A 26840-nucleotide genomic window follows, 5' to 3' on the forward strand; every position below is an offset into this window, starting at 1 on the left:
AGAAGAAGAAGAAGAAGAAGAAGAAGAAGAAGAAGAAGAAGAAGAAGAAGAAGAAGAAGAAGAAGAAGAAGAAGAAGAAGAAAGAAAGAAGAAAGAAAGAAAAAGAAAGAAAGAAAGAAAGAAAGAAAGAAAGAAAGAAAGAAAGAAAGAAAGAAAGAAAGAAAGAAAGAAAGAAAGAAGATTTGCCTTCTCTGGCTATTTGTAACTCTTGTGCCTCTGGGTCACCGGCAACTTTGCTTTTTTGCCTTAACTCTGGTTGCCTAACTGCAGTTCTGTAACTGAGCCTCTCTGAGCTCCTACCACACTGCATCACACTTTTGAGAGTCTTAGTTCTATAAGAAAGAGTTTGCTGCGTTCATGGCTCTCTGATGAGTGACGAGGTGGAAGATGGTAGGAGACCAGGCCCAGAGGCTGAGTAGTCCTTTCCTCTTTTTGCTGCCAATCGAAGGTCAGCCATGTGGCTAGGGTTTGTTTGTTTGTTTGTTTGTTTGTTTTGAAACAGGGTTTCACTATATAGTGTTGGCTGTTCTGGAGCTCTCTGTCCTATGTAGACCAGGATGGCCTTAAACTTGTAGAAAACTATCTGCCTCTGCCTCTTGAGCCCTGGGTTAAAGGTGTGTAACAACAAGCTTGGTGGCTTGTAGGAATTTATCATGTTGTTTTTTTCTGGTAAAAATACTCTACTCTGTTCTTCAGGAAATAGCTTTTGTACTGTTTTCTCACTAAATGAAGCAGTATGTCCATATTTTCTATGAGAATTCCCTATTTTTTTCAAGGCAAGATTTTATGTAGCTTAGGCTAACCCTAGACTTACTAGCTAAAAAATGACCCTGAATGTTTGATCTTATGTGTACCACCATACCTGGTTTATTCCTTGTTTTTTTTTTTTTTGTTTTGTCGATGTTTTGAGCCCTAACTGTCTGGCCTTGAACTCAGAGACTGGCCTGCCTCTGCCTTCCAAATGCTGGGATCGAAGGCGTCCACCTCCACTGCCCAGCTTCTTTATTCTTTTTTAAAGGTTGTTTAGTGTTTGCGTTTTACACTTAGCACTATTTCCCAAATGTCAGATATCTTGTTTTAAATTGTTTTTCTTTTGGTGTCTTTTTTTCTTATGTTTATTTTATTTTAGTTATATGAGTGTTTTGTCTTGCATGTATGCATGTTCACTGTGTGTGCCTGATGCCTATGGAGATCAGAAGAGGGTGTCAGATCTCCTAGAACTGGAGTTGTGGTGACTGTGAGTGACCTTGTGGGTGCTGATTATCCATCCTGAGGCCTCTGTGAGAGTGAGCAGTGCTCTTAACTGCTAGGCTGTCTTTCCAGCCTCTTAGCTGTGTAGATTCTGTATAACTCTTGTAGATTCTAAAGCCTGACTCCAAATCCTGATGAGAGCCGATGAGGTGGGAAGTTGGGAGCTGGGGAAGAGGTGACTATGGAGTGTGAGGCCTGAGGTTGCTCTTCTGCTTGGTGTTCCTCATGTTTGCACCTCTGTGCACTACTGAGTTGCTGAGAGATACTCACACTTCAGGATTCCACAGCCATCTACAGTGTACTTGGGTGACCTCTCCACTGTTCCCCAGACCCAAGCCTGTTGTTATCCTGTGGACACCTCTATGGTAGTTGATGCCTCCTTCGGCTCATAGAATGGCTGATGGTAGTAAACAAGGGGACACTGTGCTCTGTGTTTGCGTCATCCCATTTGGCTGTTTCCTTTGTTGTCGTGGTGGTGGTTGTTATACATAATCACTGTAAACCTTTGAGAGTTTGCTCAGGTTCATTAGCTAGTACAAGCAGAATTAAAGAGGATCCAGATTTGAAGCTATTTCACATCAGATTTTTAGGCTTGCTTCTGTAACCCTGTAAGAGTGCTTTGTTTCACATTTGCTCGTTTGCATAGTAAAGGGTACAGAGATTGATATTTTAAATTTTAATAATATAGTTGTCTTCATTATGGTTTATTGCTATGAAGAGATACCATGACCAAGGCAACTTATAGAAAAAAGTATTTAATTAGGGGCTTACTTACAGTTTAAGAAGTTTGATTACTAAGAGTAAACTATTTCCAGGGCCCAGAGAGATGGTTCAGTGGGTAAGAGCACTTTCTGCTTTTACAGAGGTCCCAGATTGAGCTCCCAGGCCCACATAGTAGCTAACAACTGTCTGTAACTCCAGTTCTAAGGGATCTGTTGTTATTTTATGGCTTCTGTGGATACCAGGCATGGACATATATACAGGAAAAATACTCATAAACCATAAAATAAAAGTAAATTAATCTTAAAAACATAATTTTCAATGCTCAAATCATCTGACAGTGGGTTCATATGCCATGTTTTAGTTGGGCAGTCTAAAGTACAGTATGTCAGGAATCTTTAACTCTACTTAAAGGTGGATCTTAAGTTTAGTGAGTACTATTTCTTGTGTACATGATGTTGGGCTGGGGGCACACACATTTAATCACATACTCAGGAGACAGAGGCAGGCAGATCTCTATGAGTTCCAAATAGCCTGGTCTACATAGTGGGCTTCAGACCAGTCAGGATTACATAATGAGACTGTGTCTTAACATAAGTAAATAACTAAAAATCAAGTGTATATGAGTGAGTTTATCTAAAAAAAAAAAAATCAAATGTACATGAGCGTGAGTTTAGACCAATTTATATGTCCCTGTAACTACCATTCCAAACAAGATATAAAGTAGTTTTTAGATGCCATCTCCCTCTTGACAGATCATCTCCCACCCACCTGTGTTTCCTCCTCTGATACCAGACAACTACCATCTACTTTTATAAGAATATAGAAGGACTTGGTTTTTTATTTTGTTTTGGGCTTTCCCCCCATAAATAGAAAGCATCCTGGACAGTCAATAACTTATTCAATAGATATTTGCTGTGGATAAAGTGGGCAGCAGGCTAGACAGAGCCATTCACCATGTGGGACTTGAGCAGAGGAGGTCAGTAACACACACAGAATGAGAGAAGGGGGCTTATGGAGAAGAATGATTTTGTTCTCTCTCCTGCATGAAAGCGAGGAGGAGAAGGAACAGGATGCCACGGGTGGAGCTGATGAGAATGGTGATTCAGTCTTGAAGACGCTCTGGGCTGTCTTCAGAGGTGATCACACAGCAGGGAACTGAAGTGTGTGGGAGAGCAACATGTACCTGTATCTGACCCTGAACAGAGGAAACCAAGTCTGAAGGCCCTGAGAGAGTCTGCCTTGGCCATTCAAGAAACAGCATGAGGATTTGTGCTGTGACAGAGCGCGGAGATGAAGTCCGAGTGCAATGAGGAAGCCGAGGCCGGGAGGATTTTGGCTTTGTCTTAGAATGACACAGAATCATTAAGGATTTTGAACAGGGGAGTAGTGTAGCTCTCTCTGGCTGCCGTTGTAAAGATTATTCTGTAAAGATACAAAGGATAAACTGAGGGACCATTCACACACAGTGGTGGCCTTGGACTGGGGTGATGGTGGAGTTGCTGAGAGATGCATGGATGGAGTTTTAATGTTAGGGCCACGGAGGTGACTCAGCAGCCAAGCTTGACATCGTGGAATGCAGTCCTTGGGATCCTTTTAGTGGAAGGAGAGAACCAACTCCTGAAAGCTTTCCACTGACCTTCACCCACGAGTGATGCCACATGCATACCCACCCCCAGGACACAAGTAAAAAGAAAAGGAATAAAAACAATTTTTTTTTTACTTTTTATTTATTCTTCGTGAATTTTTCATCATGCTCTCCAATCCTGTTCATCTTCCAGTCCCTCTATATCTGCCCTCTGCCCTTTTAACACCCTCCACCACCACCACCACCACCACCACCACCACCAAAGATAACAAAAAATACTGAGAGACAGTCGGGAAAAGACAGCCCAGATCTGACAAAACATAAACAGGAGCATAGGATGAAAGTTGTGCAGTGCAACTCCTAGGGGAATTCTGAGCAGAGGTTATCCCTGGAGGGGCCCTACCATAGTCAGTCCTGTGTTATGAGTGGTTGGGTATTGGCTAGGAGTAGCTAGGGAGTCTGCTTGGGAATGATCTCAGCTGAATGTAATGGAAGGTTTGACAGTTTGGAAGCCAGAAGTTGTGGGCATCTGTGCTCCTCAGTTCCCATCCTGGGGAAGGCAGTCAGGGTGGTGTGCACCACCCGCAGTAGCCGCCCTATTTGTAAGATGAGATTAAGTGTTTGTGGTTTGAGGAGTAATCAGGTATTATATGTGGGCTTCTTCCTTGGGGGCCCAAACAGGTACTCAGTATGTATTAACTCCTTGTCTTTCAGTGTTTGAATTCATTCTCGCAGTTAGGCAATACTTGAACACGGCTTTTTTTTTTTTTTTTTTTTTTTTTTTAAATCCTGGTTAGTTGGGAGTAAAACCGAGGCTACTTTTACTTTTGCTCACTGGGTCTCTCTCTTCTAGGCCTGAGTGCTTTCTTTCCTCTTCATTCGACCCCCCTCTCCCAGCCGCATGTGCATGCTTTTTTTCCTTTGCTCTGCTTTTAGGGATGGGAGGAGTTGAGTCATTATGTTGTAATTATCTTGGAATTTAAGTTGCTCAGGAGCACTGTAGTTTGATTGTTAATAAGCACTTGGTTTATTCTTTGAATATGAATTACAGTGAACAAGACCCCTTGGAAGGTATACCCAAATAAAGTCTAGTATAGATTGGCTTTATGCTTGTGGTAAAGCCAGAAATGCTAGCCATCCTCCCCACCCAGTGACCTGTTCCCTCCCAATGCTTCTCATTGGGTATCTGCCAACATTAGCTCCCTCTGTTCCTCTGGACACTGAATGGGAGATATGATGCCTTGCTAGCTTCCTCCTCCACACCAAAGTTCTGAGGCCATCAAAGGAGAATTCCTCTTAGAATTAGACCAGAGAGTTTTCAAGATAACAAGAAGTCTGCCCCCATACACAAATACACACGATTTCTCCAGGAAGTTTGCCTGTGATGATAGGCTGGATGAGGTGGGTAGGATGGTCCCAGCCAGGGAAAGCCATGGCAGAGCTAGAGGACAGCTCTGAGGAAACCAATATAAAAGGTGCTGTGTTCTTGGGCACGATAATCCAGCTTTCTGACCCCCATAGACTTTGTGTATAAAACAGAATAATCACAGCATTTACTCTTGTGACCTGTGTATATGTGTGTGTGTGTGTGTGTGTGTGTGTGTGTGTGTGTGTGTGTGTGTTTAATAGAAGTGGTACTTTGAATTATGAATATTTTTCCCCTGGACTAGTAATGCACAGTACAGTAGCTTTATAGTGATCCTGGCAGGGAGAGTGAGTTATGGCTCCCAGGCAGCCATGTGATCACCAGGAAGAAGTGCTGTATTGCCAAGCTGCATGGCCTGAAAGGCTAGGGTATGAAGTTGTACATTTTCAAATCAGGCTATCTTTAGTTTATAATGAGCTCATTAGTGCATCTCCCCATCATAAGTCAAGTTATGTAAATGGGATTAAATGTCTGTGGTAGCACAGTTTGCTTTGTTTTATTATTTCACAAGTGTCCTTTCATAGCTGTCTCATTTTGTTCCAGCTGTAGAAGTGTCCTTTAGAAGTGCCTATAGTACAGATGCGGAAGCTGGGCCTGGGAAGTTTAAAAACCTGCCCAAGGTCACAGATTAGTAAGTAGAAGAGCCGTTTTCCAGGCTCGAACCCATCTGCTTCCGGAGTTCGTGTTCTAACTGTGCTGTCTATTGTTCCATTTAGTTTTGCCCTGGCTTTATAGTTCTTGTTACAGGGGAGTGTGCTTGATTAGCACATTGCAGGAAGTATTGGTGAAGCTGTTTCACTATACAGCCTCCACGTATGTAGACATTGGTAATTCTGAAAGAAAAAGCAAGTCAGAAGGAGAAAGCCTGATGATCTGACTTGGGCTTAGTGACTTTGAACTGTACCTTAGCAATTTCTGGCTCTCTCCCTGAGTTTCTGTGCAACCGTCCTCTGTCTGCCATTTATTCAGGCCAGTTTAGCAAACTGCCTCTTCCTGTTACATATCTCCGCAGATCTTTGTGTACAGTGCATTTGTAAGCATAGCTGCTGGATTTGACTAATATCAGTGAGGAATGTAGCAGAACGCCTGGAGTTCAGGACTCAGGCCGTAATGAGCTAGATTCTAGGTCTAGCAGGAATGTAGGCCTACTGCTTCATCTGAGTCTCAGCTTCCTCTGAAGTGTTGTGACATTCACTGAGTTAATACAGCACGCATCAGCTTAGAGCTTGGTGCTTGGAAAGAGCTCTGCAGGTGTTACCGTTACTGAAGCAGAAAGGATGTTCGAGTCAGATGATGAGGCAGATATAATTGAGCAGAATGTCACCCACCACAGACAGCAAGGTTCTCTTTGTCTTGCTCTGTTGTTTTCTATGCTTATGACACATAGTGTACATTTTGTACATTTACTTATTTACTGTCTGTCTCTCCTTTGCTGGAATGTGAGTGCTTTGAGAAGAGGAAGAGCTGTGTTGATTTTATTCATCTATGTATCCGTTGCCTGGAACAGGGTTTAGCATGTAGTAAGTATGTAATGATAGGGCCAGTGTTTGTGGTATACATGGGTGTGAGCACCCACTATGTGTACCCTGCTCTTCCCAGTACTATCATGTATTATATAATACGTTCATAACAGTCCTTGGGGCCCTTATGTTATCATCCCTGTTTTATAGATGAGAAAACCACAGTCACAGAGGAACTAAGTTCTTTGGGTCTCTGTGACTAGGGTCACACTGTGAGTAGGTAAAGGGATGGGTCACCTTCTCAGTGGCTAAGCTTGTAGCCCCTGAGCCGTTCTTCTTCAGTAAAAGACAACCTTTTAGGTTCTTTCCCTTTTTGGTGCTGGGTATGGAAACCAGGGCTTTGCACTGCTTGGCAGATGCTCTACCACTGATTTATACCCTGGCCCTCCATCATTTATTCTTTATGCTATTGACAAGTTAAAAAATTTGTAGTTTAGTGACTGCATATGCTTTTCTTTTCTTAATTTTTTATTGGATATTTTATTTATTTACATTTCAAATGTTATCCCCTTTCCTGATTTCACCCCCCAGACCCCCCTATCCCATCTCCCCTCCTTCTGCTTCTGTGAGGGTACTGGAGAGATGGCTCAGCGGTTAAGAGCACTGACTGCTTTTCCAGAGATCCCGTGTTTAATTCCCAGCAACCACAGTCATCTGTAATGGGATCCGATGCCCTCTTCTGGAGTGTCTAAGAGAACGACAGTATAGTCATATACATAAAATAAATAAATAAATTGTAAAAAAACAAAACAAAAACATAAACAACAACAACAACAACAAAACTGAAGCTGATATTTGGCTCCACCAACAAGCAGATCAAACTAACATATGCTTTTCCTTAACCACCATCTACCATTTGGTCTTTGTGGAAGACAATGTTTTAAAAAACATTTACTTACTATTGCTCATGGTTTGTATGCCACCACACGTGTGTGGAGGTCACTGGAAAACTTCAGGAGTTGGGTCTGCCGTCCATTGTGTGATCCCAGGAATCACATTCAGGTTGTCAGACTCGGCAGTAAGTGCACTTACCAGCTGAGCTGTCGTAATGTCCAGAAGGCGGCATTTTTATCCCACCTCATCCCTAGTCTTGTATTTAATAGATGAGAAAATAGTAGTGGGTAATGTTTATGAGTACATCACTTTGTACCATCATATTTCTCCCAAATAATCCAGTAACTAAGTAGTTAGATGTGTTTGACAGGCAGGGAAACTGAGCCAAGCTTAGACATGAAGACTCTGGGCCTCAAACCCCACTAGTGTCTTCAGAGACCTGCCTCAAGACAGCTGCAGAGGAAAAGTGTGTGTCATGGCTACTCAGACTGTGACAGAGCAGAGGTTAGAGAGCTCTGGTCTCACTTGCCTACCAAGTCCGTGGTCGTGTGCACGTGCCTGTGTGTGTGTGTGCGTGCATGCGTGCGTGCATGTGCGTGTGCATGCATATGTGTGTATGTGTGTGTGTGTGCGTGTGCGTGTGTGTGTGTGTGTGTGTGTGTGTGCGCGCGCGCGCGTGCGTGCATGTGCGTGTGCATGTGTGTGTGTGTGAGCGAGCTTCAGCCAGTGTTTGGACCACTTAGTGCAGGCTTGGGCTCCAGTCCTTCCTGGCTGACTGAGAAGATGAGTGACTTAAAGGAGACCATTCAGCTGGGAGTTGGGACCCCTGACCTCTCTCCTTTTTCTTTCTGTTAGCATAGGTAGTAGGAATCCTTCCCAAGTGTATGATTCTCTTTAGTCTGATGTTCTTATGAGACATTAATGTATGTAAGATGATGGGTTAATGGGAGGGGTGGGGTAGGGTACTTAGAAGCATAGGAAATCTGGCCGGGCTACACAAACAAAAACATTTCCTTCATAGCTTGAAGCCCCAAAGCACTGAGTAGCTCGTACCAGCAAACAGCGAAGCAGGGCGTGTGTCTGCTACTGACTGTGGGTCCGGGCTCTTGCTGGAGGGAAGTCTCCCAGCTCCCCAGTGAGGGGTGACATGTTCTCTCTGGAATTGTTGGAGATGTGCTTTGATATGCTGTGCCCTAGAATGCAGCTGCCATCTTTTTATTATTATTATTATTTTTTTAATCTGAGACAGGGTTTCTCCGTGTAGCCCTGGCTGTCCTGGAACTCACTTTGTAGACCAGGCTGGCCTCAAACTCAGAAATCCGCCTGCCTCTGCCTCTTGAATGCTGGGATTAAAGGCGTGCGCCACTACCGCCCGGCGCAGCTGCCATCTTCAGGTGCCTCCTCTGCTGTTGGAGCCGAGGTCGTGGTCTCTGCAGCCCTATCACCTGCTGCCGCCCTCTCCTGTTTTTCTCTTTTCTTGGTAGTACTGAGTATTGAACCGAGGACCTCCCCATGCTAGGGCCAGTGCCCCTCCATTGAGCTATGCCCCAGCCCTCTTTCTACTTTTTGTTTTGAGACAGGGTCTCATAAAGTTGCCAGCCAGGCCTTGAACCCATTTTGTAGTCCAGCAAGGCCTTGAGCTTGGCGGTCTTCTCATCTTAGCCTCCCAGGTAATGGAGTTTCCAGGCCGTGCCACTGGCTTGGCCCTCTGTCCTCCCTGTCCTTTGCCACTCTCCATCCACTCCATGGCCAAAGCTTTAAGGAATCAAACCCTTTTCTCTCTCACCACTCATATCCTATTGTCCCTGAGCCTTGGAGATTCTGTGGTTTGAATAATTAGTGCAGTCGCCCTGTGTAGCACTCCTGCAGTGCATATGTGCTGGCAGTATGCCAAGCCCTTGCCACCCGTCATTTCACTAATCCCTGCATCCTCCTCTTAGTAATAGCCACACTCTACTCCTAATCATGAGGAAACTGAATTTGGAAAGGTTGAGTATCGTATTCAAAGTTCTGAAGCCAACAAGTGGCAGAACTTTTGAGTTCCACTTCAAGGCTTAAAAGCACATCTTTCTGTGTTTAATGTCACCTTGTAAGTGACCAAAAACATCTTAAGTGGGTTTTGCTGTAATGACCCAACTCAACAGGGATTTCCCTGAATAACTTCGTACATGTGTCCCATTTGGTAGAAACAATGGGAAGTATCATTTCAGCCAGTGGGTTTCTCTGTGTTGGTTACTAGCGGGGCATGCCCTCTGCTTATTGTTCATGGGAACATACTCAAGGAATTTTTCAGGAAGGCCCCCATCCAGGAAGTTACTGGAAGACCTGCCTGGTGGAGTTTGAACAAACAAAGTATGACCCTGCCAGCTCAGCCAAAACCCCTGCCTCCGTGCTGGGAGGCTCTATGACCCTAACGGAAAAGGCTGCTGTCTTCATCACCCAGCCAAGAAGCTGCTGCACTTCAGGGTGGGTCCCAGCTTCCCCTCTCCTTAGATATGGTATGCACATTGTTGACTACACAAAATACAGGTCTGGTGGGTTTTCTATGCCTCCTGTGCCTCTTTTATGGTATTTCATGAGTTTGTAGAATAGTTTGCTAGGGCTCCTCTCCTTTAAAAAAAAAAAAAAGTGGTGAGCTGGACTGTGGTTGTGCAAGCCTTTAATCCCAGCACTCAGCAGCAGAGGTGGGCAGACTTCTGGGTTTGAAGCAAGCCTGGTCTACAGATCGAGGTCTAGGACGGTCAGGGCTACACAGAATAGTCCTGTCTCAAAACAAAACCAAAATTGTGATAAAATACCACTAGTTTTTAAAAAATACTTGTCATTTTAAGTACTTGTCTGAGCTTTTCATCTTGTAAACCTGAAACTGTACATGTCAAAAGAGTTTTACACACACACACACACACACACACACACACACACACACACAGAGAGAGAGAGAGAGAGAGAGAGAGAGAGAGAGAGAGAGAGAGAGAGAGAGAGAGAGAGAGAGAGAGAGAGAGAGAGAGAGAGACAGAGACAGAGACAGAGACAGAGACAGAGACAGAGACAGAAACCCGGGAGCCATTCTGCTTCCTGCCTCTGCCTCTGGCTACTTTAGAAATCTTATGTAGGTGGAGTCCTACAATGTATCCATTTGAGTTGGCTTGTTTCACTTAGGTTTGTCCATGTGTATATGTGTCAGAATGACAATCATCTTGAAGGCTAAATAACATCTGGCCCAGTATGACACTGAAGGTCTCTCACCTGTCAACCCTTCTAGCCTCCTCACTTTGGATAGTCTTTGCCTCCCGCTTTCTCCATTCTGGTCATATTGCCTTTCTTCAGTCTCTGGGAAAGGACCAGACATGCTTCTTCTGCAGTGTGTATCAGCCAGCACAGGATGGAGCATGGAGCATAAGGGGCTCAGCCATTGCTTGAGAAACAAATGTGCATCAGTTTAGAGTGGCCACTCAGGCGCCTGGAATACAAACACGAGTACACTCCCATAGTCCCATGAATGTGAGCTGCAGATGATCAGATGTATATTAATCATTGGACTGGAAAAGGATTAGGATATTTCCATAATATAATGTGGTATGTTTCTTTTTCTGAAACAGATGTGCCCTTGTTGCTTCATGAGGAAATAATTAAATGTGTTTGATTAAGACATCCATAGCACTCTGATGTATCTGAGGCTACTGTGTGCTGCTGTCTCTTGGTGCTCTGTGTTTGTTTCTTTCTGAGATGTCTTTTTTCATCGTCTTTGATGTCAGGAAACTGAGACTCAAGGATGAAGTAGCTTTTTCGTGGATAGCTGTCTTCTGGGTGACAGAGATGGTAATAACATGGGACTGTCTGCTCTGTATTTACTCATAGTACAAGCTCAGCATCCACCGGTGCGTCTGCCCTTCCTCCTGTTGGCGCTCCTCTCACCTCCTTTCCCTTGTACATTTTATGACAATTGGCTATATATTTGAATCCTAACATAAATGTTGACAATGTTAGTAATAGTTATACACTGCTACCCTTAGAAACTGATGTTAATGGTGGCAATATAACATTTGTGTAAAATATAATGTATTAAGGCAATGCTACATTTTATATATATATATATATATATATATATATATATATATATATATATAAAAGGATATATATATATATCCTTTTATTTGTTAGTGTTTTTAAGTCCTAACTCATGGTTCTTTAAGTATGTGGGTTTTTTCTTCTATTTGGAATATAAACAAAGCACTGAAAAGTTAGTTAGCTTTCTTTATTAAAGGTTTCTCAAGAGTGGGGTACCTATTGCAAATTATGAATGAAACACAAGATTGAGGTACTTCAAGGAGATCTTTTTGGAGAGGTTTAAGATGTTTCTTCCAGCCTTAGCTTCGTTTCTTTTCTGCCCCTCCTAGTATTTCAGCAGGATTAGGTTTTTTGAATCCGTGGATCAAGTTTTAATTTTCCTGTTCCTTTCTTATACTGACATATGCTTTGGCAAAACAAAAAAGAGACCTAAACATGTCAGCATGATTTCTGTTCAGTGAATTAAAAACCATAAAAGTAACAAGATCAGATCCAATCCCTAAACTCCTGACATGGTGGTTTTGTCCTCTTCAGCCCCAAGCTTCATATTACCACTTTGAAAGCCTTCTGCCTGGAAGCAAAAGTTCATGATTTATTTGAAATAGATTACAAGGATGCAAGCCAGGAAGAACTAGGTTTGAATCCCAGCCCTGTCACTCACGTTCATGGCCAGTCTCTCACCATCTCTGAGACTCAATTCTTTGGGAAGAATGGGACTGATAATTTGAGGAGAGGTTTGCAGGGGTTAGTGAGGTCACTAGCTCAGCTGGCTACTTCATCTTCAGAGGTTGTCTTTACTTAAAATTCCTTTTGTCGTGGGAGAAAGCAGTATGCTAATGACGTATTAGCATATACTCTTGCTGGCCCACACTGAGCATGCTCCCAGGTCTTGGAACTGCACTTCCTCTGTCTCCTCAGGATTGTTGATCTGAGGCAAAGAAGCATTGCTAATGATGCCACTTCAGAGCAGAGCATTTTGTTGTAATAAGCCAACCAGTGGCTTTTGAGACAGGCCACTCCAGGTTTGATATCACATAATATACCAAACTATACAGTCGGGCTGTAGGCTAGCCTGTAGGGCATTTTCTTAATTAATGATTGATGGGGACCACAGCTGGGCTGGTGGCCCTGGGTGCTATAAGAAAGCAGGCTGAGCAAACCATGGGGAGCAAGCCAGTAAGCAGCACCACTCCATGACCTCTACATCAGCTCCTGCGTCCAGGTTCCTGTCCTGTTTGAGTTGCTACTTTGATTTCCTTCAATGATGATCAGTGATAATGAAATACATCTTACCTTTAGTTCTAGTGAGGTATATTAGTTAGGATAGTGTGGCTTATGCTACAGTAACAAGCAGTCTTCATATCACCATGGTTTATAACACATCACTGTGGTTTGTAAGAGCCGAGTGTACTTTGTGTTAGGTGCTGTTCTTTATAGTCATCCTAGACCTGAGCTGATAGAGGGCCTATCTCAGCTTGTACTGTGATACCAGAAAACACATGCTGCTTCTAAAAGCTTCTGCCCTGGCATCTGCATACTCCTTTCTCCCACAACAAAAAAGAATTTTAAGTAAAGACAACCTCTGAAGACAAAGCAGCCAGCTGAGTTAGTCCAACGTTTTTATATACGTTTCCTTATATCATTCAATTCGTGTAACCTAACCTCATGGTGAGGAACACGTGTTCCTGCCTGTGCCTGTGAACAAGAGACCGAGCAGTTCCTGTGAGTGGACCTAGTGACCTGCCAACTGTTCCTCTGTAATCCCAACAAGTTCTCACACTCTGATAAATGTCTGATTTCCTTAACAGTAGGATGAAGTTCTGCTGTCCTCATCCTAATCTATTACCTCAGCTCCTAGCCCTTGGCAGTTACAAGATGGGAAAAGGAAGGCAGCGTATTTATGCTGGGCTGTGTTGTAGATTGTCGTGGCAACTCGATGGGAAATAGGAACTGCTGTGTATGGTCAAATGCCTTTCTTTGTGGTTTACACTTGTCCTTATGATGAAGATGCTGATAATATAAACTTGCACATACTTAAGTGTGGCTTGCTTTTAATCCCAGCACTAGGGAGGCAGAGGCAGTCAGATCTCAGTTTAAGGCCTGCCTGATCTACAGAGTGAGTTTTAGAATGGCCAGGTATACACAGAAAAACCCTATAACCTGGAAAAAACAAAGTAAATTAAATCAAATGTATCAGGGTCAGTGCTCAATGAGTCATGCTCATCTTACTTAGTTTCCTCCTACCTGACAGACATTAGACAGCTGTCCCATAGACAGCTGGGAAATTTGAGGAGAAGGTATGACTGTATCTTGTAAGTAGCTTGGTTGAGTTTTAACTTGGGTCTGCCTAGCCTCTCTAGTTCCTTAGTGTCTCTTATTTGCTTTTGCCTGATAACTCACCAGGACTAAACATGTCCATTGATATCTGTCAGCAGTGTGAAGGTCACGAGCTGACGGGTCAGAGTTATAGACTATTGGGCTAGTGAACAGAATAGTATGAAGTTCTTGGCTGGAGGTCAGTGTCTTACTAGAAAGAATAATTTTGTTGAACTTATGTGTTTGTCTTTTTTCAGAGTAACCAGGGAACACAGAGAAATGCTGGTAAAATTGGCCAAACAGAACACCAACAAGGCCAAAGAAAATTTACGGAAGGTTCGCACTAATGCAATGAATAAACTGAAGAAGTCAAAGGACAAAACCTCGGAGGACACCATTAGACTCATTGAGAAGCAGGTACTGTTGCCAACAGATAGAATATCTGTGTATCTCGCCTGTGTGCTCATTCTTGGAGCATTCAAAACAATGCTCTGGTCATTTAATTCGCAGGATCAGCACCTTGTCTCTATTCTAAGACTAGCCCAATGTTAGATCCTGGAAGGATCCACAGAAACAGATAAGATGCTATTGATCCTTGATTGGTGCTAGGCTCCGTGCTGGACACTTTATTTCATTTACCCTCATCACTACCAAACCGAGTTAGAGGCTGCAGATGTAGCTCAGTGCCTTGGTCCAATCCCCACTGCAGAAACAGCAGCACAACAGAACTGTAAGGGACAGTGAGGAGGATGGTCCAGAGAAGTTTGGGGACTTCTGCAAGCTCTCTTGCTCACAGTAGTAGAAATGGAATCCAACCCTAGGCAAACCGGCCCTAGAGCTACTTGCTTTGCTTTCTGACTGCCAAGGAGTGAGCAGCTATGATCTCTGTGCTGAGTGCTGATGTCTTGGAGGGAAGAGGCGGGAGACCAGGGACCAGGTAGCTCAGCGTGTGCAGCGGTGTGGTGCTTACAGTTTCCACTTTGACCTGCAGATCTTTTTTGTTTGTTTGTTTGGGTTTTTTGTTGTTGTTTTGTTTTGTTTTTTATTTTCTGAAATAAGGGTTCTCTGTGTAGACCAGGTTGACTTCACACTTACAGAGATCCGCCTGCCTCTGCCTCATAACTACTTGGATTAAAGGTAAAGGTGTGCACCACCTTTGGTCCTGCAGGTCTTAATCCTAGGATGAGTCTAGGCAATGAGTAAGAAGACAGAGTGGCCACATCATGAAGGTTTTATGTACCAGAGTGAAGAGTTTGGATGTGAACATGTCCAGAGCAGCCCATGGCAGGCTCTACATCTGTGTCAGTTAGCTGTAGCCACAATAATAGCGCAATAACTAGCTACCCAAAATGAGATAGTTTAGAAAATCCACATTGTTTCTTATTCTCCTTTCTGTGGGACAGCTTGGGTGTAGCTGTTCTAGGTTGAGCTGTGAGCTCAGCTTCACATCACAGATTGGGCTCAAGTGTGCTTTATATTTCTCACAAACTTCCAGAGTCAGCAAGTGCCCAGAACATCTTTCTTGGCAACAGCAGGTCCTAGTCCTATAAGTCCAACCACCTAAGCTCATTTTAAGGACGAGTTCTTTCCTCTTCCCATTGACTAAGCTTGTTCTTTAGCCCAAGCCAGATAGCATTGTTGCCAAGAAGTATATACTTACTTCATAGAGGTCTGGGGTATGTGTGTGAATATTTGATGAATAATGAAGGTGTCTGGGACTTAGGGAGGTGATTCAGTCAGGAACATGTTTGCTGTACAAGAATAAAGACTTGAGTTAGATCTCTCAGAACCCACATGAAAGCTGAGCGTGGAGGGCTTGCCTGTAATCCCAGCAGAGGGTTTGGAAGGCTGTGGAAGGCTGTGAACCCCATTGGCCAGAATTCCAGCTGAAGGTGAGCTCCTGTTCAGTGAGAGACCCTGACCCAAAACTCAAGATAGAAAGTGATTGATAAAAAAGACATGGTCTTCACATTTTTGTGCACATATGTACACTTGTACCCAGCCCTGTGTATCTGAGGCCTGCTCCAGATTCTAAGTCAGTGAATCTGGAATGGTACCTGGGAATTTTTAACTGCTTCCTGGACAGTTCTCATGCAGTAACTGTCTTGAAAGATCTCGTTTTTCAGACAAAGAGATCATAGGTGTACTTATGAAAAGTAGCTGGTAACCAGGTAGACACTGTACGGGCCAAGATCGAAGACAGGAAAGGGGAATTTATCAGGATTTAGAAGATGGACTGAGTAATGTTCAGTGTCAAACAGTGTTTCATAGGCTCTAAAGCTGCTGTGTGCACAATGAAAGCATCATGTTAGGCATTGAAAAAGAGATGGGGTAGGATGGGACATGAAAGAAGAAGAAGCAGGCAGATCAGGAATCACTACCTCATTTTGGATTGGTAGTTAGTATTCTGGTATAGGCAGCCATCCATCCCCTGGGGGAATTTTGATTGCTGGGTATTGCTCCTACATTTTCTGATTCAGTATATTGCTTATAAATGGGTTATACCTTTACAGATTTTTAACATTATGTATACACGTGTGTTTAGGTGAGGGATATACAGGTGAGTGCAAGTGCCTGCAAAGTCCAGAGGAGGGTGTTAGGTCCCCTGGGGTTGGGGTTAGAGTTGCTAAAGCACCTGGTATAGGTGTTGGGAACTGAACTTGGATCCTCTGCAAGGGCAGTAAGTGCTCTGAACTGCTAAACCACCTCTCTAGCTTTGAAGCATGTGGTTTAAATGTTTCCCTGATAATTCTTCAAACACATACTGTGAAAGAAGAAACAGAAGCATGTGTGCAAAAGGAAAAACCATCTGCAGCTGCTGTCCTGTGACCTTGGAAAGGTTGCCTGACCCTTGAGTCTGCTTTTCCTGTAAAAGGGTTTGGTATTTCTGCTCTGAAAGGGTTCCTGCGGTGTTAGAAGGTGCTGTTAGGATGCCTAGCATTTAAATCCTCTCCTGCTTTCTACCCTCCTGTGCTTGCTCAAAGAGACATTCATAGGTTAAGCTATCTCCCCAAGGAGAGCCTACTCTTCCTTGATATCCTAGGGGATTCCATCTCTGCAGTGGACACAGGGCCTCTGTGTGCTTCCTGGTAGTAGGCTGGGTGAGCCTCCCAAGCTGCCAGACTCCTCTCCTCATTCAGCAAGTTGGAGTCTGTCGTAGAGTGCAGAGTCCATGCTCCTTGAAGAAGGAAGAATGATCAGTTAATCAGCGTTCTTGTTAAAGCATGCTTGACAGAGACTTCGCCAGAAGCCTTCTTGCTGACCATCCTTTTCAGATTGTACTTTCTTTCCAGTGTTTCCTACTGTTCTTTCTCTTTCAAAGTGAAAACACTTTGTTCTTCTGATACTGAGCTGATGCCTGGTTACTGTGAGACAGAGTGAAGAATCACTGATGTCTCAGTTGAGCAGAGGTGGCCAATGTCAGCATCTCAGTGGGATCCTGCAGAGGTGACATCTCACCTCTCACAGTGTCATGGTCTCTCAGTGTAAAGGTTTGTGACCAGCATATGTCATTTCCATGTTAATTATTAACCTGTTAACAAGCTTGCTTACAGTCTTGTGTTTGAAGTTTGGGTAGGAAAACAGTTGGAGGCAGCCCTGTGCACTTGGCACCATGTTCCTCTCTCCTCACAGACAGCACCAAGGGGTGCTTGCCATTGCCTTTGGTTTTTGGTTTGCTTTATATGATTAAGGCTGCTGGCTAATTGTTCCTTCAACAGCTTAAATTTATTTGTTACCTTTGTTCTTAACTATCAAAGTAATATCTGCTCATTATTAAAAATGTAAATGTAAAGACTGTTTAGCAGTTTGGAGGAAAATCATCCCATAAGTGCAGAGTGTGAAGATGTTACTCAGAAATAGTCCTTTTCTTTTCTTTAATACATAGTTTTAAACAATATTGACTAGTATATATAAACTTTTGAGTCCATGTTTAATTTCTCATTTGTTATTAACGGCACTGTTTATGTGTTTGGAAAAATTTTGCAAATGGCTACTTCTTATGGCTGCTAAATAGTTTATCTTGTCATATGCAAAATTGCCTCAGAAGCTCTGCTTTTAGGTCTTTTTATTTTAAAAATCTTGTTTAATCTTGTTTAATTTTTAAAAATTATATTAGCAAGGTTACAATGAAAATCTTCTTTATAAATCTTTATGTTTTCTTAGGGTGGAACATGCCAAGTGTAGATCAGTGAACAGAGAAATGCATTGGTTGCTTATGTCTTGTCTCCCCAGTGCTGGGGATTGAACTGAGAACCTTGTATATGCTTTGTAAGTGTTCTACCTCTAACCTCTGCCCCCAGCCCAGAAATGCATTATTTTTAAGGTTCTTAATTTATCTTTCCCAAGTCACTTTGAGCTTTAGAATATAAGTGTCTCCAGCACACATGCATGGCTTCCTTTTTGGAAAGGGACTCATGATCCTCTTACCCAGGTCTTCTGAGTGCTGGGTCACAGGCGTGCACCACTGTACCTGGATTCTTTTACCTCTGACTGGGTCCTAACATTAAGCTGGGGTTCCATTTTTATGAGATATCACCTTGCTGTGTAACCCTAGCTGGCCTGGTACTTGTCCAGACTAGCCTCAGATTCATCATCATTCTTCTTAGTCCCCTGAGTACAAGGATTTTAGGCATCTGTCACCATCCCTGGCTGAACTAAAAAAATTAACGTGAGCTTACAATTTGTCTTCAAATCAGAGTCTTTTACACTCTTGAGAAATGTTTTTTAATGTATTTATTTTTAAAATAACCTTGATTATAAAAAGCATTCCATACTAAAATTAACCAGACTAAAAGTCTGTATAGCTCACTGAACTTCTGTATAGTTAGAATAGCCATTTGGGGTGCTTAGAAAGATGCTCAGCAATTAAGAGCATTAGCTGCTTCTCAGAGATTCTGTTCCTAGCAGCCACGTGGTGACTCCAGCCCCAAGGGATCTGACACCCTCTCCTGGCCTCCCTGGGCAACAAGCGTGAACATGGTGTACAGACATACAGACAAACACCTGGACACTGACCTTGTTTATTAAGGTCGTTCTGTCTGTTGTGCTTCACCTTGGACTTTACATTTTTACTATTGGATATATTTTTATCCACCTATCCACCACGATGACAAAATTAGAACGGAACAAACCATTAGCTTTATATTCTCTTTCAAAATTTATTTGTATGTTCTTGTTATTATAAAGTGTTATAGCTTTCATAGAGGATAGTGTGGCAGATGCCTAAAAAACCCTTTATTTTTAATTTATGGCTTAGGAATATCTTTAAGAGAAATTGTCAACCTTAATCAGTGGGACTGTGTATGTCGTTAGTGTGCTATGTATAATAATAGAAAAACTAGAAACCAAGTATTTGAAAAATTTTTATGTCCATTGGAATTATATCAATTGAAATCTATATAGAGGTTTAAAACATATTTCATTGATATGGACATTTTAAGATGGCTCAGTGGGTAAGAGCACCTGACTGCTCTTCTAAAGGTCCGGAGTTCAAATCCCAGCAACCACATGGTGGCTCATAACCATCCGTAACAAGATCTGACGCCTTCTTCTGGAGAGTCTGAAGACAGCTACAGTGTACTTACATATAATAAATAAATAAATCTTTAAAAAATAATAATAATTTAAAAAAAAAAAAGAATTATTTCTTTACTTACTTTTTTTTTTGGAGGTAGAGTGCCCTGTCCTGGAACTCATTTTGTAGACCAAGATAGTCTAGAACTCAGAGATCTGCCTGGCTCTGCCTCCCAAGTGCTGGGATTAAAGGCGTGTACCACCACTGCTCAGATGACTTTAGTATTATTTTTAAATAGTGGACTGTACAATAACATTACAGTTACATTTTTATAAAGAAAAACTGCGACTGGAGAGATGGCTCAATCATTAAGAGCACCCAGATTCAAATACCATCTACAACTCCAGTTTCAGGGGATCTGACTTCTGTGGGCCCCAAGCATGTGTGTGGTGCGCATACATATGTGCGCACTCATACATAAAGTGAAATGAATAAGTCTAATAAAAAAAGTCTTAAAGATACATAGGTATACAAAGATTGGTAACTTGTAATTATCAAAATATTTAGTGATGGGATTCAAACAATAGCCTTTTATTTTGTGAAATTCTTCTCTTTTTGAATCATTTCAAAATTTTTTAGAGGCCAGATTCTCTTGAACTATTTCTTTCATCTTTGGTGTATACAATTGAAATGATTGAGCTGTAGGTCTGTCTCAGTCATTGTGTCTGCCCCCAGTTCCCTTAGCACTCAGCCCAAGCAGCTCTGCTGCAGGACCAAGATGTTCCTGCTCAGGACTCTTGACATCTGCCAGCCTGCTGTGGTACCTTCACTTCAGTTTGCCATAAATGGGCCTGCTGAACATTAAAGCACTTGGCAGAAACCACCAGTGACTCTGGCCAAGATCCTTTCACTGCTGTCTTTCTCTGTGAAGCAGCACTCTCTGAAATGGAGGAAGCTGGTGCTGGTGTGGCTAAAGGAAGGGAGGGCCCCTCAGGCAGGAGGCTGACAGGGCTAGACCCGGGAAGGCCAGCCTCATGAAGGATGGCTTGTGTGGGCCTGCCCAGAGCTGTGCTCTCTGCTCCTAAGACCCCCTTCTCTGTCTCTGTCTCCCTTCCATTTTCCTGAAATTGTCACCAGCAGACACAGTGATGGTGGTGCTGGTGCTAGTGGTGGTAATGCCATTGACTTTTATAAAGTGAGACCTGAGAGAATGGTTCTTGCTTTGGAGTCAGGCATTCAGACCCTAGCTCTTTAACCTAGCTCTTTAACCTAGCTCTTTTTTTTTTTTTTTTTTTTCAGCTGTGAGAGTGAGCTAATGACTTCCCTCATCTGTGAGCCCCTGTGCTCACCTGTCAGGTGGGACAGTCTGTGTCCATCTCGCAGGAGTGACAGGAGGACCAGCAGGCAACACATAGGCTTAAATGTGACTAGTGTGTGATCACCCACTCTGGTTCCCAACCTTGTGATTTTAAAGAAAATGGAACTGACCCTTTCAGTGATCCCAGCACAATGTGGCTGAATGAGGAAGGAGTAGGCCAGGCACTGTGGAGTACGGTTGTCAAACATCAGGAGCCACGACATGTCACATAAAAAGTTAGTGGACAGAACAGAGTGGGCAGAACAGTCTTGCCCAAATGACCTTGGCTTAGTTCTCTGTAGAATGGGCACAATAACTGTTGGGTTTCCTTTATAGGGGTAATGTGGAATGGCCAATAAATGAGTTAATAGAAACATTTTATACAATGCAGCTGCTAGGTGAAACCATGCTAAAGGAGACAGACAGCATTTCATGTGTCATGTGGAATGTCACCCAGTGCCTGTCATGCAGTAGTACTCAGCAGTAGGAGCTAGAGGGCAGGGTGACATTAATCGTCCGTCTTACACAGACTGACATGGAAATGGTGAGCCTGCAGGTGGACTATTCTCAAGGGCCCTTGGACCTATTAGCTGTAAAAAGTGAGTAAATACTCTTGTTGATGGATTAGCTTGAAGTGATAGTAAAAGTCACAGCAACACAGCCAGCATCTGCATAGGATAACCAGATTATTGCATGCCTGCATAGTCTTGTTTTTACTAAACTGCTATCTGAGGAGAAGGGACTAGAACCCTCAGTTTGATGGGTGAGGACACAGACTCAGAGTGGAAATGTCACTTGTTCATGTTCTCCCATGTTATCAGATTGTTAGCCTGGGCCTTCCCTCAGTTTCTCAGTCCTCTGCCCAGATAACCTTACTGTAGCCTTTGCCCTTGGCTGGCCCAGGCTGGCAGCCTGCAGTGCTGGTGTGTTGCTAGCACTGCTCCTGGCCTACACAAGACAGCTCCAGGGACAGTAGCGTCTCAGACAGTTGTGACTTGACTCCTGAGGAGAGAACAAGCTGCCATTCTGAGTCTAGCCACTCTTCCAGAGGATCTGGCAGCCCCAGGAGCTGTGCCTTTCCAGCTGAAAGCTGTGTAGCTTTTAGCATGGTGAGGGCTTGGCTACTTTCCTGCCTGGGACCAATTGCTGCAACTCCTTTTTCGTTTCTGCTCTTTCAAACTATGTATTTAGTTCCTAATTCCTGGCTGAGGCCTGTGGTCGGTGAATAAAGATGTCAAGCAGCTGCCGTGCTGCCGAGCACGCAGATCCGCAGATCTGCACATTGGGCTAGCCCTCAGAGCTTCCTGCCAAAGCTGCCCGCCTTCATTTCAACCCCACTTAGAAGGGAGCATGCAACACCCACCTACTAAATCATGTTTTCATTTTTAGAAAGGCATGCATACTTACTGCAGAAAAACACAGAGAACTTTAACAATTTTTCTCTTAATAAATACTTCCTGAGAACTAGATATGTACTGTGTCTTAGGTGTGATATGACCAATACAGACCTAATTAATACATTATTTATCTTCCCATCACTAAAAGATAGAATGTTAAGATTTTGGTATGTTATATACATATGTGGAAGGAATTTAAATGAAGTCACTATATAATCGGGGAGACAGTGTCTCAACTAGACATCGTATGCCACCAAGTAAAAAGATATTTTATGCCACCAAATAAAACCTCCACTGCCAAGAATGGGTTACATTTTGTTGAGTTGTTGGCAAAAAGTTTTCATAGACCACTTCTCTTAAAAAAAAAAAAAAAATCTCAGCCGGGCGTGGTGGCGCACACCTTTAATCCCAGCACTTGGGAGGCAGAGGCAGGTGGATTTCTGAGTTCGAGGCCAGCCTGGTCTACAGAGTGAGTTCCAGGACAGCCAGGGCTACACAGAGAAACCCTGTCTCAAAAAACAAACAAACAAACAAATCTCAAGGAATCACCCAGACTACTGATTACTCTCTCTAACCGATGGCAAGCCCTGTTGCTGAAGACAGCTTGGTTGTCAAACGTGTGGAAGGAGCTGGCTCCCAGCTAGAAGCTTCACTTCTACCCACTAGCTTTCATGGTGCTGGGAGGTACTTTGCATGGTCCCGGCAGAGAAAAGTAGTCACTTTCACCTAGCTATAAACCCTGTGACCTACAGCACATGCTTGCCTCCCAGATATGTTCATGTAAGAATGACACACACGTTACAGGAGTAACCAAACCACTCCCATTGCTTGTTTGCTTAATGTTTGTTTATCTGATTTAAGACCCGTTCCACGTAATGTAACCCATCTATGACACTTATAAAGTGGCCAAGAAACTGAGACTAGGCAGGTCATGTGGCTAAGGGAAAACCTACCTTTACTATTCTGCTGAAGGAACCTAGCAATAGAATGACTCCTAATGACATTCTGCTGTATTCATAGGACAGAGTGTTGCATAACCCTCATCAGAAAAGCTTCTTATTGCAATAGGTGATAACACAGAAACCTACAGCTGGCCAAAAGATGAGACTTTGGAGCACTCAGCCCTTAAAGGATTGCTTCATCAAATCCCTCCTCTGAAAGCTCAGACATTTGTGTGGAAGAGGAAGGCAGAAAGATAGTTAAGAGTCAGAGGTGGAGGATGACTCCAAGGAAACTGTGCCTTCTGATACAACAGGACTGATACACATGAACTCACAGAGATGTGACAGCAAGCACAAGCCCTACACAGCTTTGAACCAGACAACATCCCAGCATGGAGAAGGAAAGTGGACACAGAGCCCAGCCCTAACCAAGGAGCCACTTGTGGATGGTACCCTCTGAAGAGGGAAAATTGTTTTCTCAAATGCACTGCCCCACGTCCAGGAGTAACCGACCACAGTAAACACACTACATTTTCCTTCCTTCCTTCCTTCCTTCCTTCCTTCCTTCCTTCCTTCCTTCCTTCCTTCCTTCCTTCTTTCCTTCTTTCCTTCTTTCCTTCTTTCCTTTTTTTATATATATAGAGAGAAGAAATGGAGAGAGAAAGAACATGAAGTTGGGTGGGTAGGGAGGTGGGGAAGGTCTGGGAGGAGTTGAAGGAGGAAAAGGAATATATTATGAAAAATGTTTAATAAAAATTAAAAGATTTTGGGATGTTTCTTTGTTTTTTAAAGTATATAATTTTGTTTAAATATTTTATAGATTAGTTCTACAGATATTCAAACAGAAGTTTCAATCTTGATTTATTTTTCTTTAATTGAAAAAAATATGAACATGTCTCCAAGATATTAAGAATATCTTGGAGCATATTTCAAATACATTTTTTATTATTATAATGTAACCCATGCTTGAATTTATTTATTTATTTTTTAGTTTTTTGGTTTTTCAAGAGCTGGCTGAATAGTTTGAAGTACTGGCTGTTCTAGAGAACCCAGTTTTGATTCCCAGCATCCCCTCGGTGGTTCACTATAACTCTAGTTCCAGGGATCTTACTTGCATGCTCTTCTGGCCTTCTCAGTCACTGGTCACATTCATGATAGCACACGCATACACATAGCCAAAGCACCCATACATAAAATAGTAATTATAATAAAAGAAGAATTTTATGTTCAGATCATGTTCGCTTGATAATATTTTAGTTGAGACATTTGGGGATTAGATGGTATAAGCATTTGCATCTATTTGAATTTCTCCCTATGATATGGGAGCTTATCCATTCACTGTAGCTTGCTGGGTTTGAATATTGTAATTAGAAACCACAACATCAAGTTTTGTTAGCAATGACAGCTGAAGGTGTATCTTGTTTTAATTTGCATTTTTTGTGTCTATTGAATTCCCTGTGTTTGTTGATCAGATGTGCATTTCTCTTTCTGTTTACCTCTGAGGTCTTAGTACTTCTTATATCGGTTCATCTAAAGGCTTTCTGAAATAGAATAGCTGAGGTGTAAGATGTTCTAGAACAGTGGTTCTCAACCTGTGGGTTGCAAGAACCCCTTTGTGGGGTCAAAGGACCCTTTCACAGGGGTCACATACCAGATATCCTGTATATCATTTACTTCATGATTCACAACAGTAGTAGAATTACAGTTATGAAGTAGCAACAAAAACAACTTTATTTTTGGGGTCACCACTACATAATGAACTCTTTAATACAAGAGTCACAGCATTGGGATGGTTGAACCACTGCTCTAGGGGCTTAATAAGAGGCAGCGAGGCTGGCTTTTCTGCACTGTATTATAGTTTTAAATGGTGGCTTGTAGAATCAGACTCCTATAAATTAAAGTAAGTTCAATATTCTGACTGTTGCCATGAATAAATGGTCTGTCTTGGTTTTCTTATCTGTAAAAGAGGAGTAATCAGCCAGGCAGTGGTGGCTCATGCCTTTAATCCCAGCACTTGGGAGGCAGAGGCAGGCAAATTTCTGAATTTGAGGCCAGGCTGGTCTACAGAGTGAGTTCCAGGACAGCCAGGGCTACACAGAGAAACCCTGTCTTGAAAAACCAAAGAAAAAAAGAAAAAGAAAAAAAGAAAAAGAAAAAAGAAAAAGAAAAAAAAAAAAAAAAAAAAAAAGAAAAGAAAAGAAAAAAAAAGAATCTGTAACAATATCAACGTACATTTCTTAGTGCAGAGACTGGATGACCTCAGTTAGTGTGAACTTTGTCACTCTCAGTATTTCCCAGTAGCCTTTGCATGTTTCAGAAACATTTGTCCCTACCCCAGTCATCAAACTTCAATTGTTGTTCTTACAGATCAGCCAAATGGCAGACGACACGGTGGCAGAGTTGGACCGGCATCTGGCAGCAAAGACCAAAGAACTCCTTGGATGAAAGTTAGCAGTCACAGACACCAGAGTCCCGAGTCTGCTCATGGCCTGGGTGGCAAGCTCGTGTCTGCACTGCCCTGACCATCCACCAGAGGCTGACACTGCTGCTCCTTCATTGGCCGCTCAGTCTCCTGTTAGGGTGCTCAGACTTATGGAATCTCTTCCTTGTTTCTGTGCACAGGCTTATTCTGCTCTGGATCTCCTGGTGTGAATGTCTCCTGTTGGCAGAGGACCTTTACTCTGGCAGTGACCTTGACTGTGGTGTCACAGGACTAGGGCCACTGTCAGGCTTAGCAGCTCCTCTCATCAACACAGAAGCCTCCTTTCAACTGTGAATCATACCCTGCCCTTGTGTTAAACTCATTTGGATTAATGTGGACCTTCAGTCTGACTGCTAATGATCAAGCCTAAATAAATTGGAAAATAACAATCACAGAAGAAAGATAGAGTGGTTTGGATGGAAGAGCCCCAGAACTTGTTTATAAAGCAACCAAGAGCAGTGTTTTTGCCTCTGGGTTGTCCTCCCACATGCTGTTCATGTGGACCAAGCTTCCGCTCCTAACGGCCAGTCCTGTTTACTGTGCCATCAGTTGCTCCCTCTGGGCAGTCTCTCTGCCTCCAGAGCTAGGCCCCGGTTTTGGCTGGGCTCCTCTTATTTCATCCTCTGTTTTTCTTTTCTGTTAGTCTATATTTTGAGAAAAATTACCAGAGAGAATGGCACAGAGTAACGCTTGAAGTTGTCTGTGTATTTATGTTGTGAAAATTGGTAGCTGCTCACCAAATGCTTTGCCTCTCTCTCTCATTCCACTCTCGTGTCTGTCAACATTTGTTTGGTACTGAGCTACTGTTTCTCCAGGGCCCATCTTTTCCTTTTAATTGTTGTCTGCCATGCCATAGCTTCCATGTAGATGGCAGGTCAGACAGCGCCCAGCTCTTGCAACCTGTGGGGTCATGGGATGGAACTCGGATTCTTGACTTTGCACTAAGTACCTTTACCTCCCTTGCTGTACTGTGGTCTCCGTGCCAAGTTAGGTTAGTCTTTTCCCCTTCTCCTGCAGTCATTCATTCATTCAAGTATAATAAAGCTACTTCTGGGCATTATTTGTAATCACAAAGGAGACAGATACAGGCCACCTACACTCACAAATATAGAAACAACATGACTGTCAGGTACTGGATCCTCCAGACAGTGGAGTAGGAAAGTGGTGGGATATTTTATTTTCCTTTCTTTTTCTGATAACAAAGTCTCTCTACATAGTCCTAACTGTCCTGGAACTTACTCTGTAGACCAGGCTGGCCTGGAACTTAATCCTCCTGCCTCTGCCTCTCAAGTGCTTACTTTAAAGGTGTGGGCCACTACACCCAGCTAAGGATCTTTTCCATTGTTCATTATCAGCCTCAGTTTACAAGATGTCAAGTTTCTCAAACATGTCACACAGCTAGCAAGCAGCAAAGCAGAGATAAAG

At 42.9% G+C, this 26840-nt stretch overlaps 1 protein-coding gene across 1 annotated transcript in view; it reads left to right on the forward strand.

Annotated features, from left to right (window-relative positions):
* Mrrf (mitochondrial ribosome recycling factor) overlaps positions 1-26098 on the forward strand; it is a 53323-nt gene extending 27225 nt beyond the window's left edge. The window contains exons 6-7 of the mRNA XM_021192453.1: positions 13981-14140; positions 25301-26098. Of these exons, the coding sequence (XP_021048112.1) occupies positions 13981-14140; positions 25301-25378 (238 nt within the window). The 3' untranslated portion in view covers positions 25379-26098. The remainder of the gene's footprint in view (positions 1-13980; positions 14141-25300) is intronic.
* The last annotated feature ends 742 nt before the right edge of the window (positions 26099-26840 follow it).

This window comes from Mus pahari, chromosome 3 (assembly GCF_900095145.1).
Source record: "Mus pahari chromosome 3, PAHARI_EIJ_v1.1, whole genome shotgun sequence".
Taxonomy (NCBI): domain Eukaryota; kingdom Metazoa; phylum Chordata; class Mammalia; order Rodentia; family Muridae; genus Mus; species Mus pahari.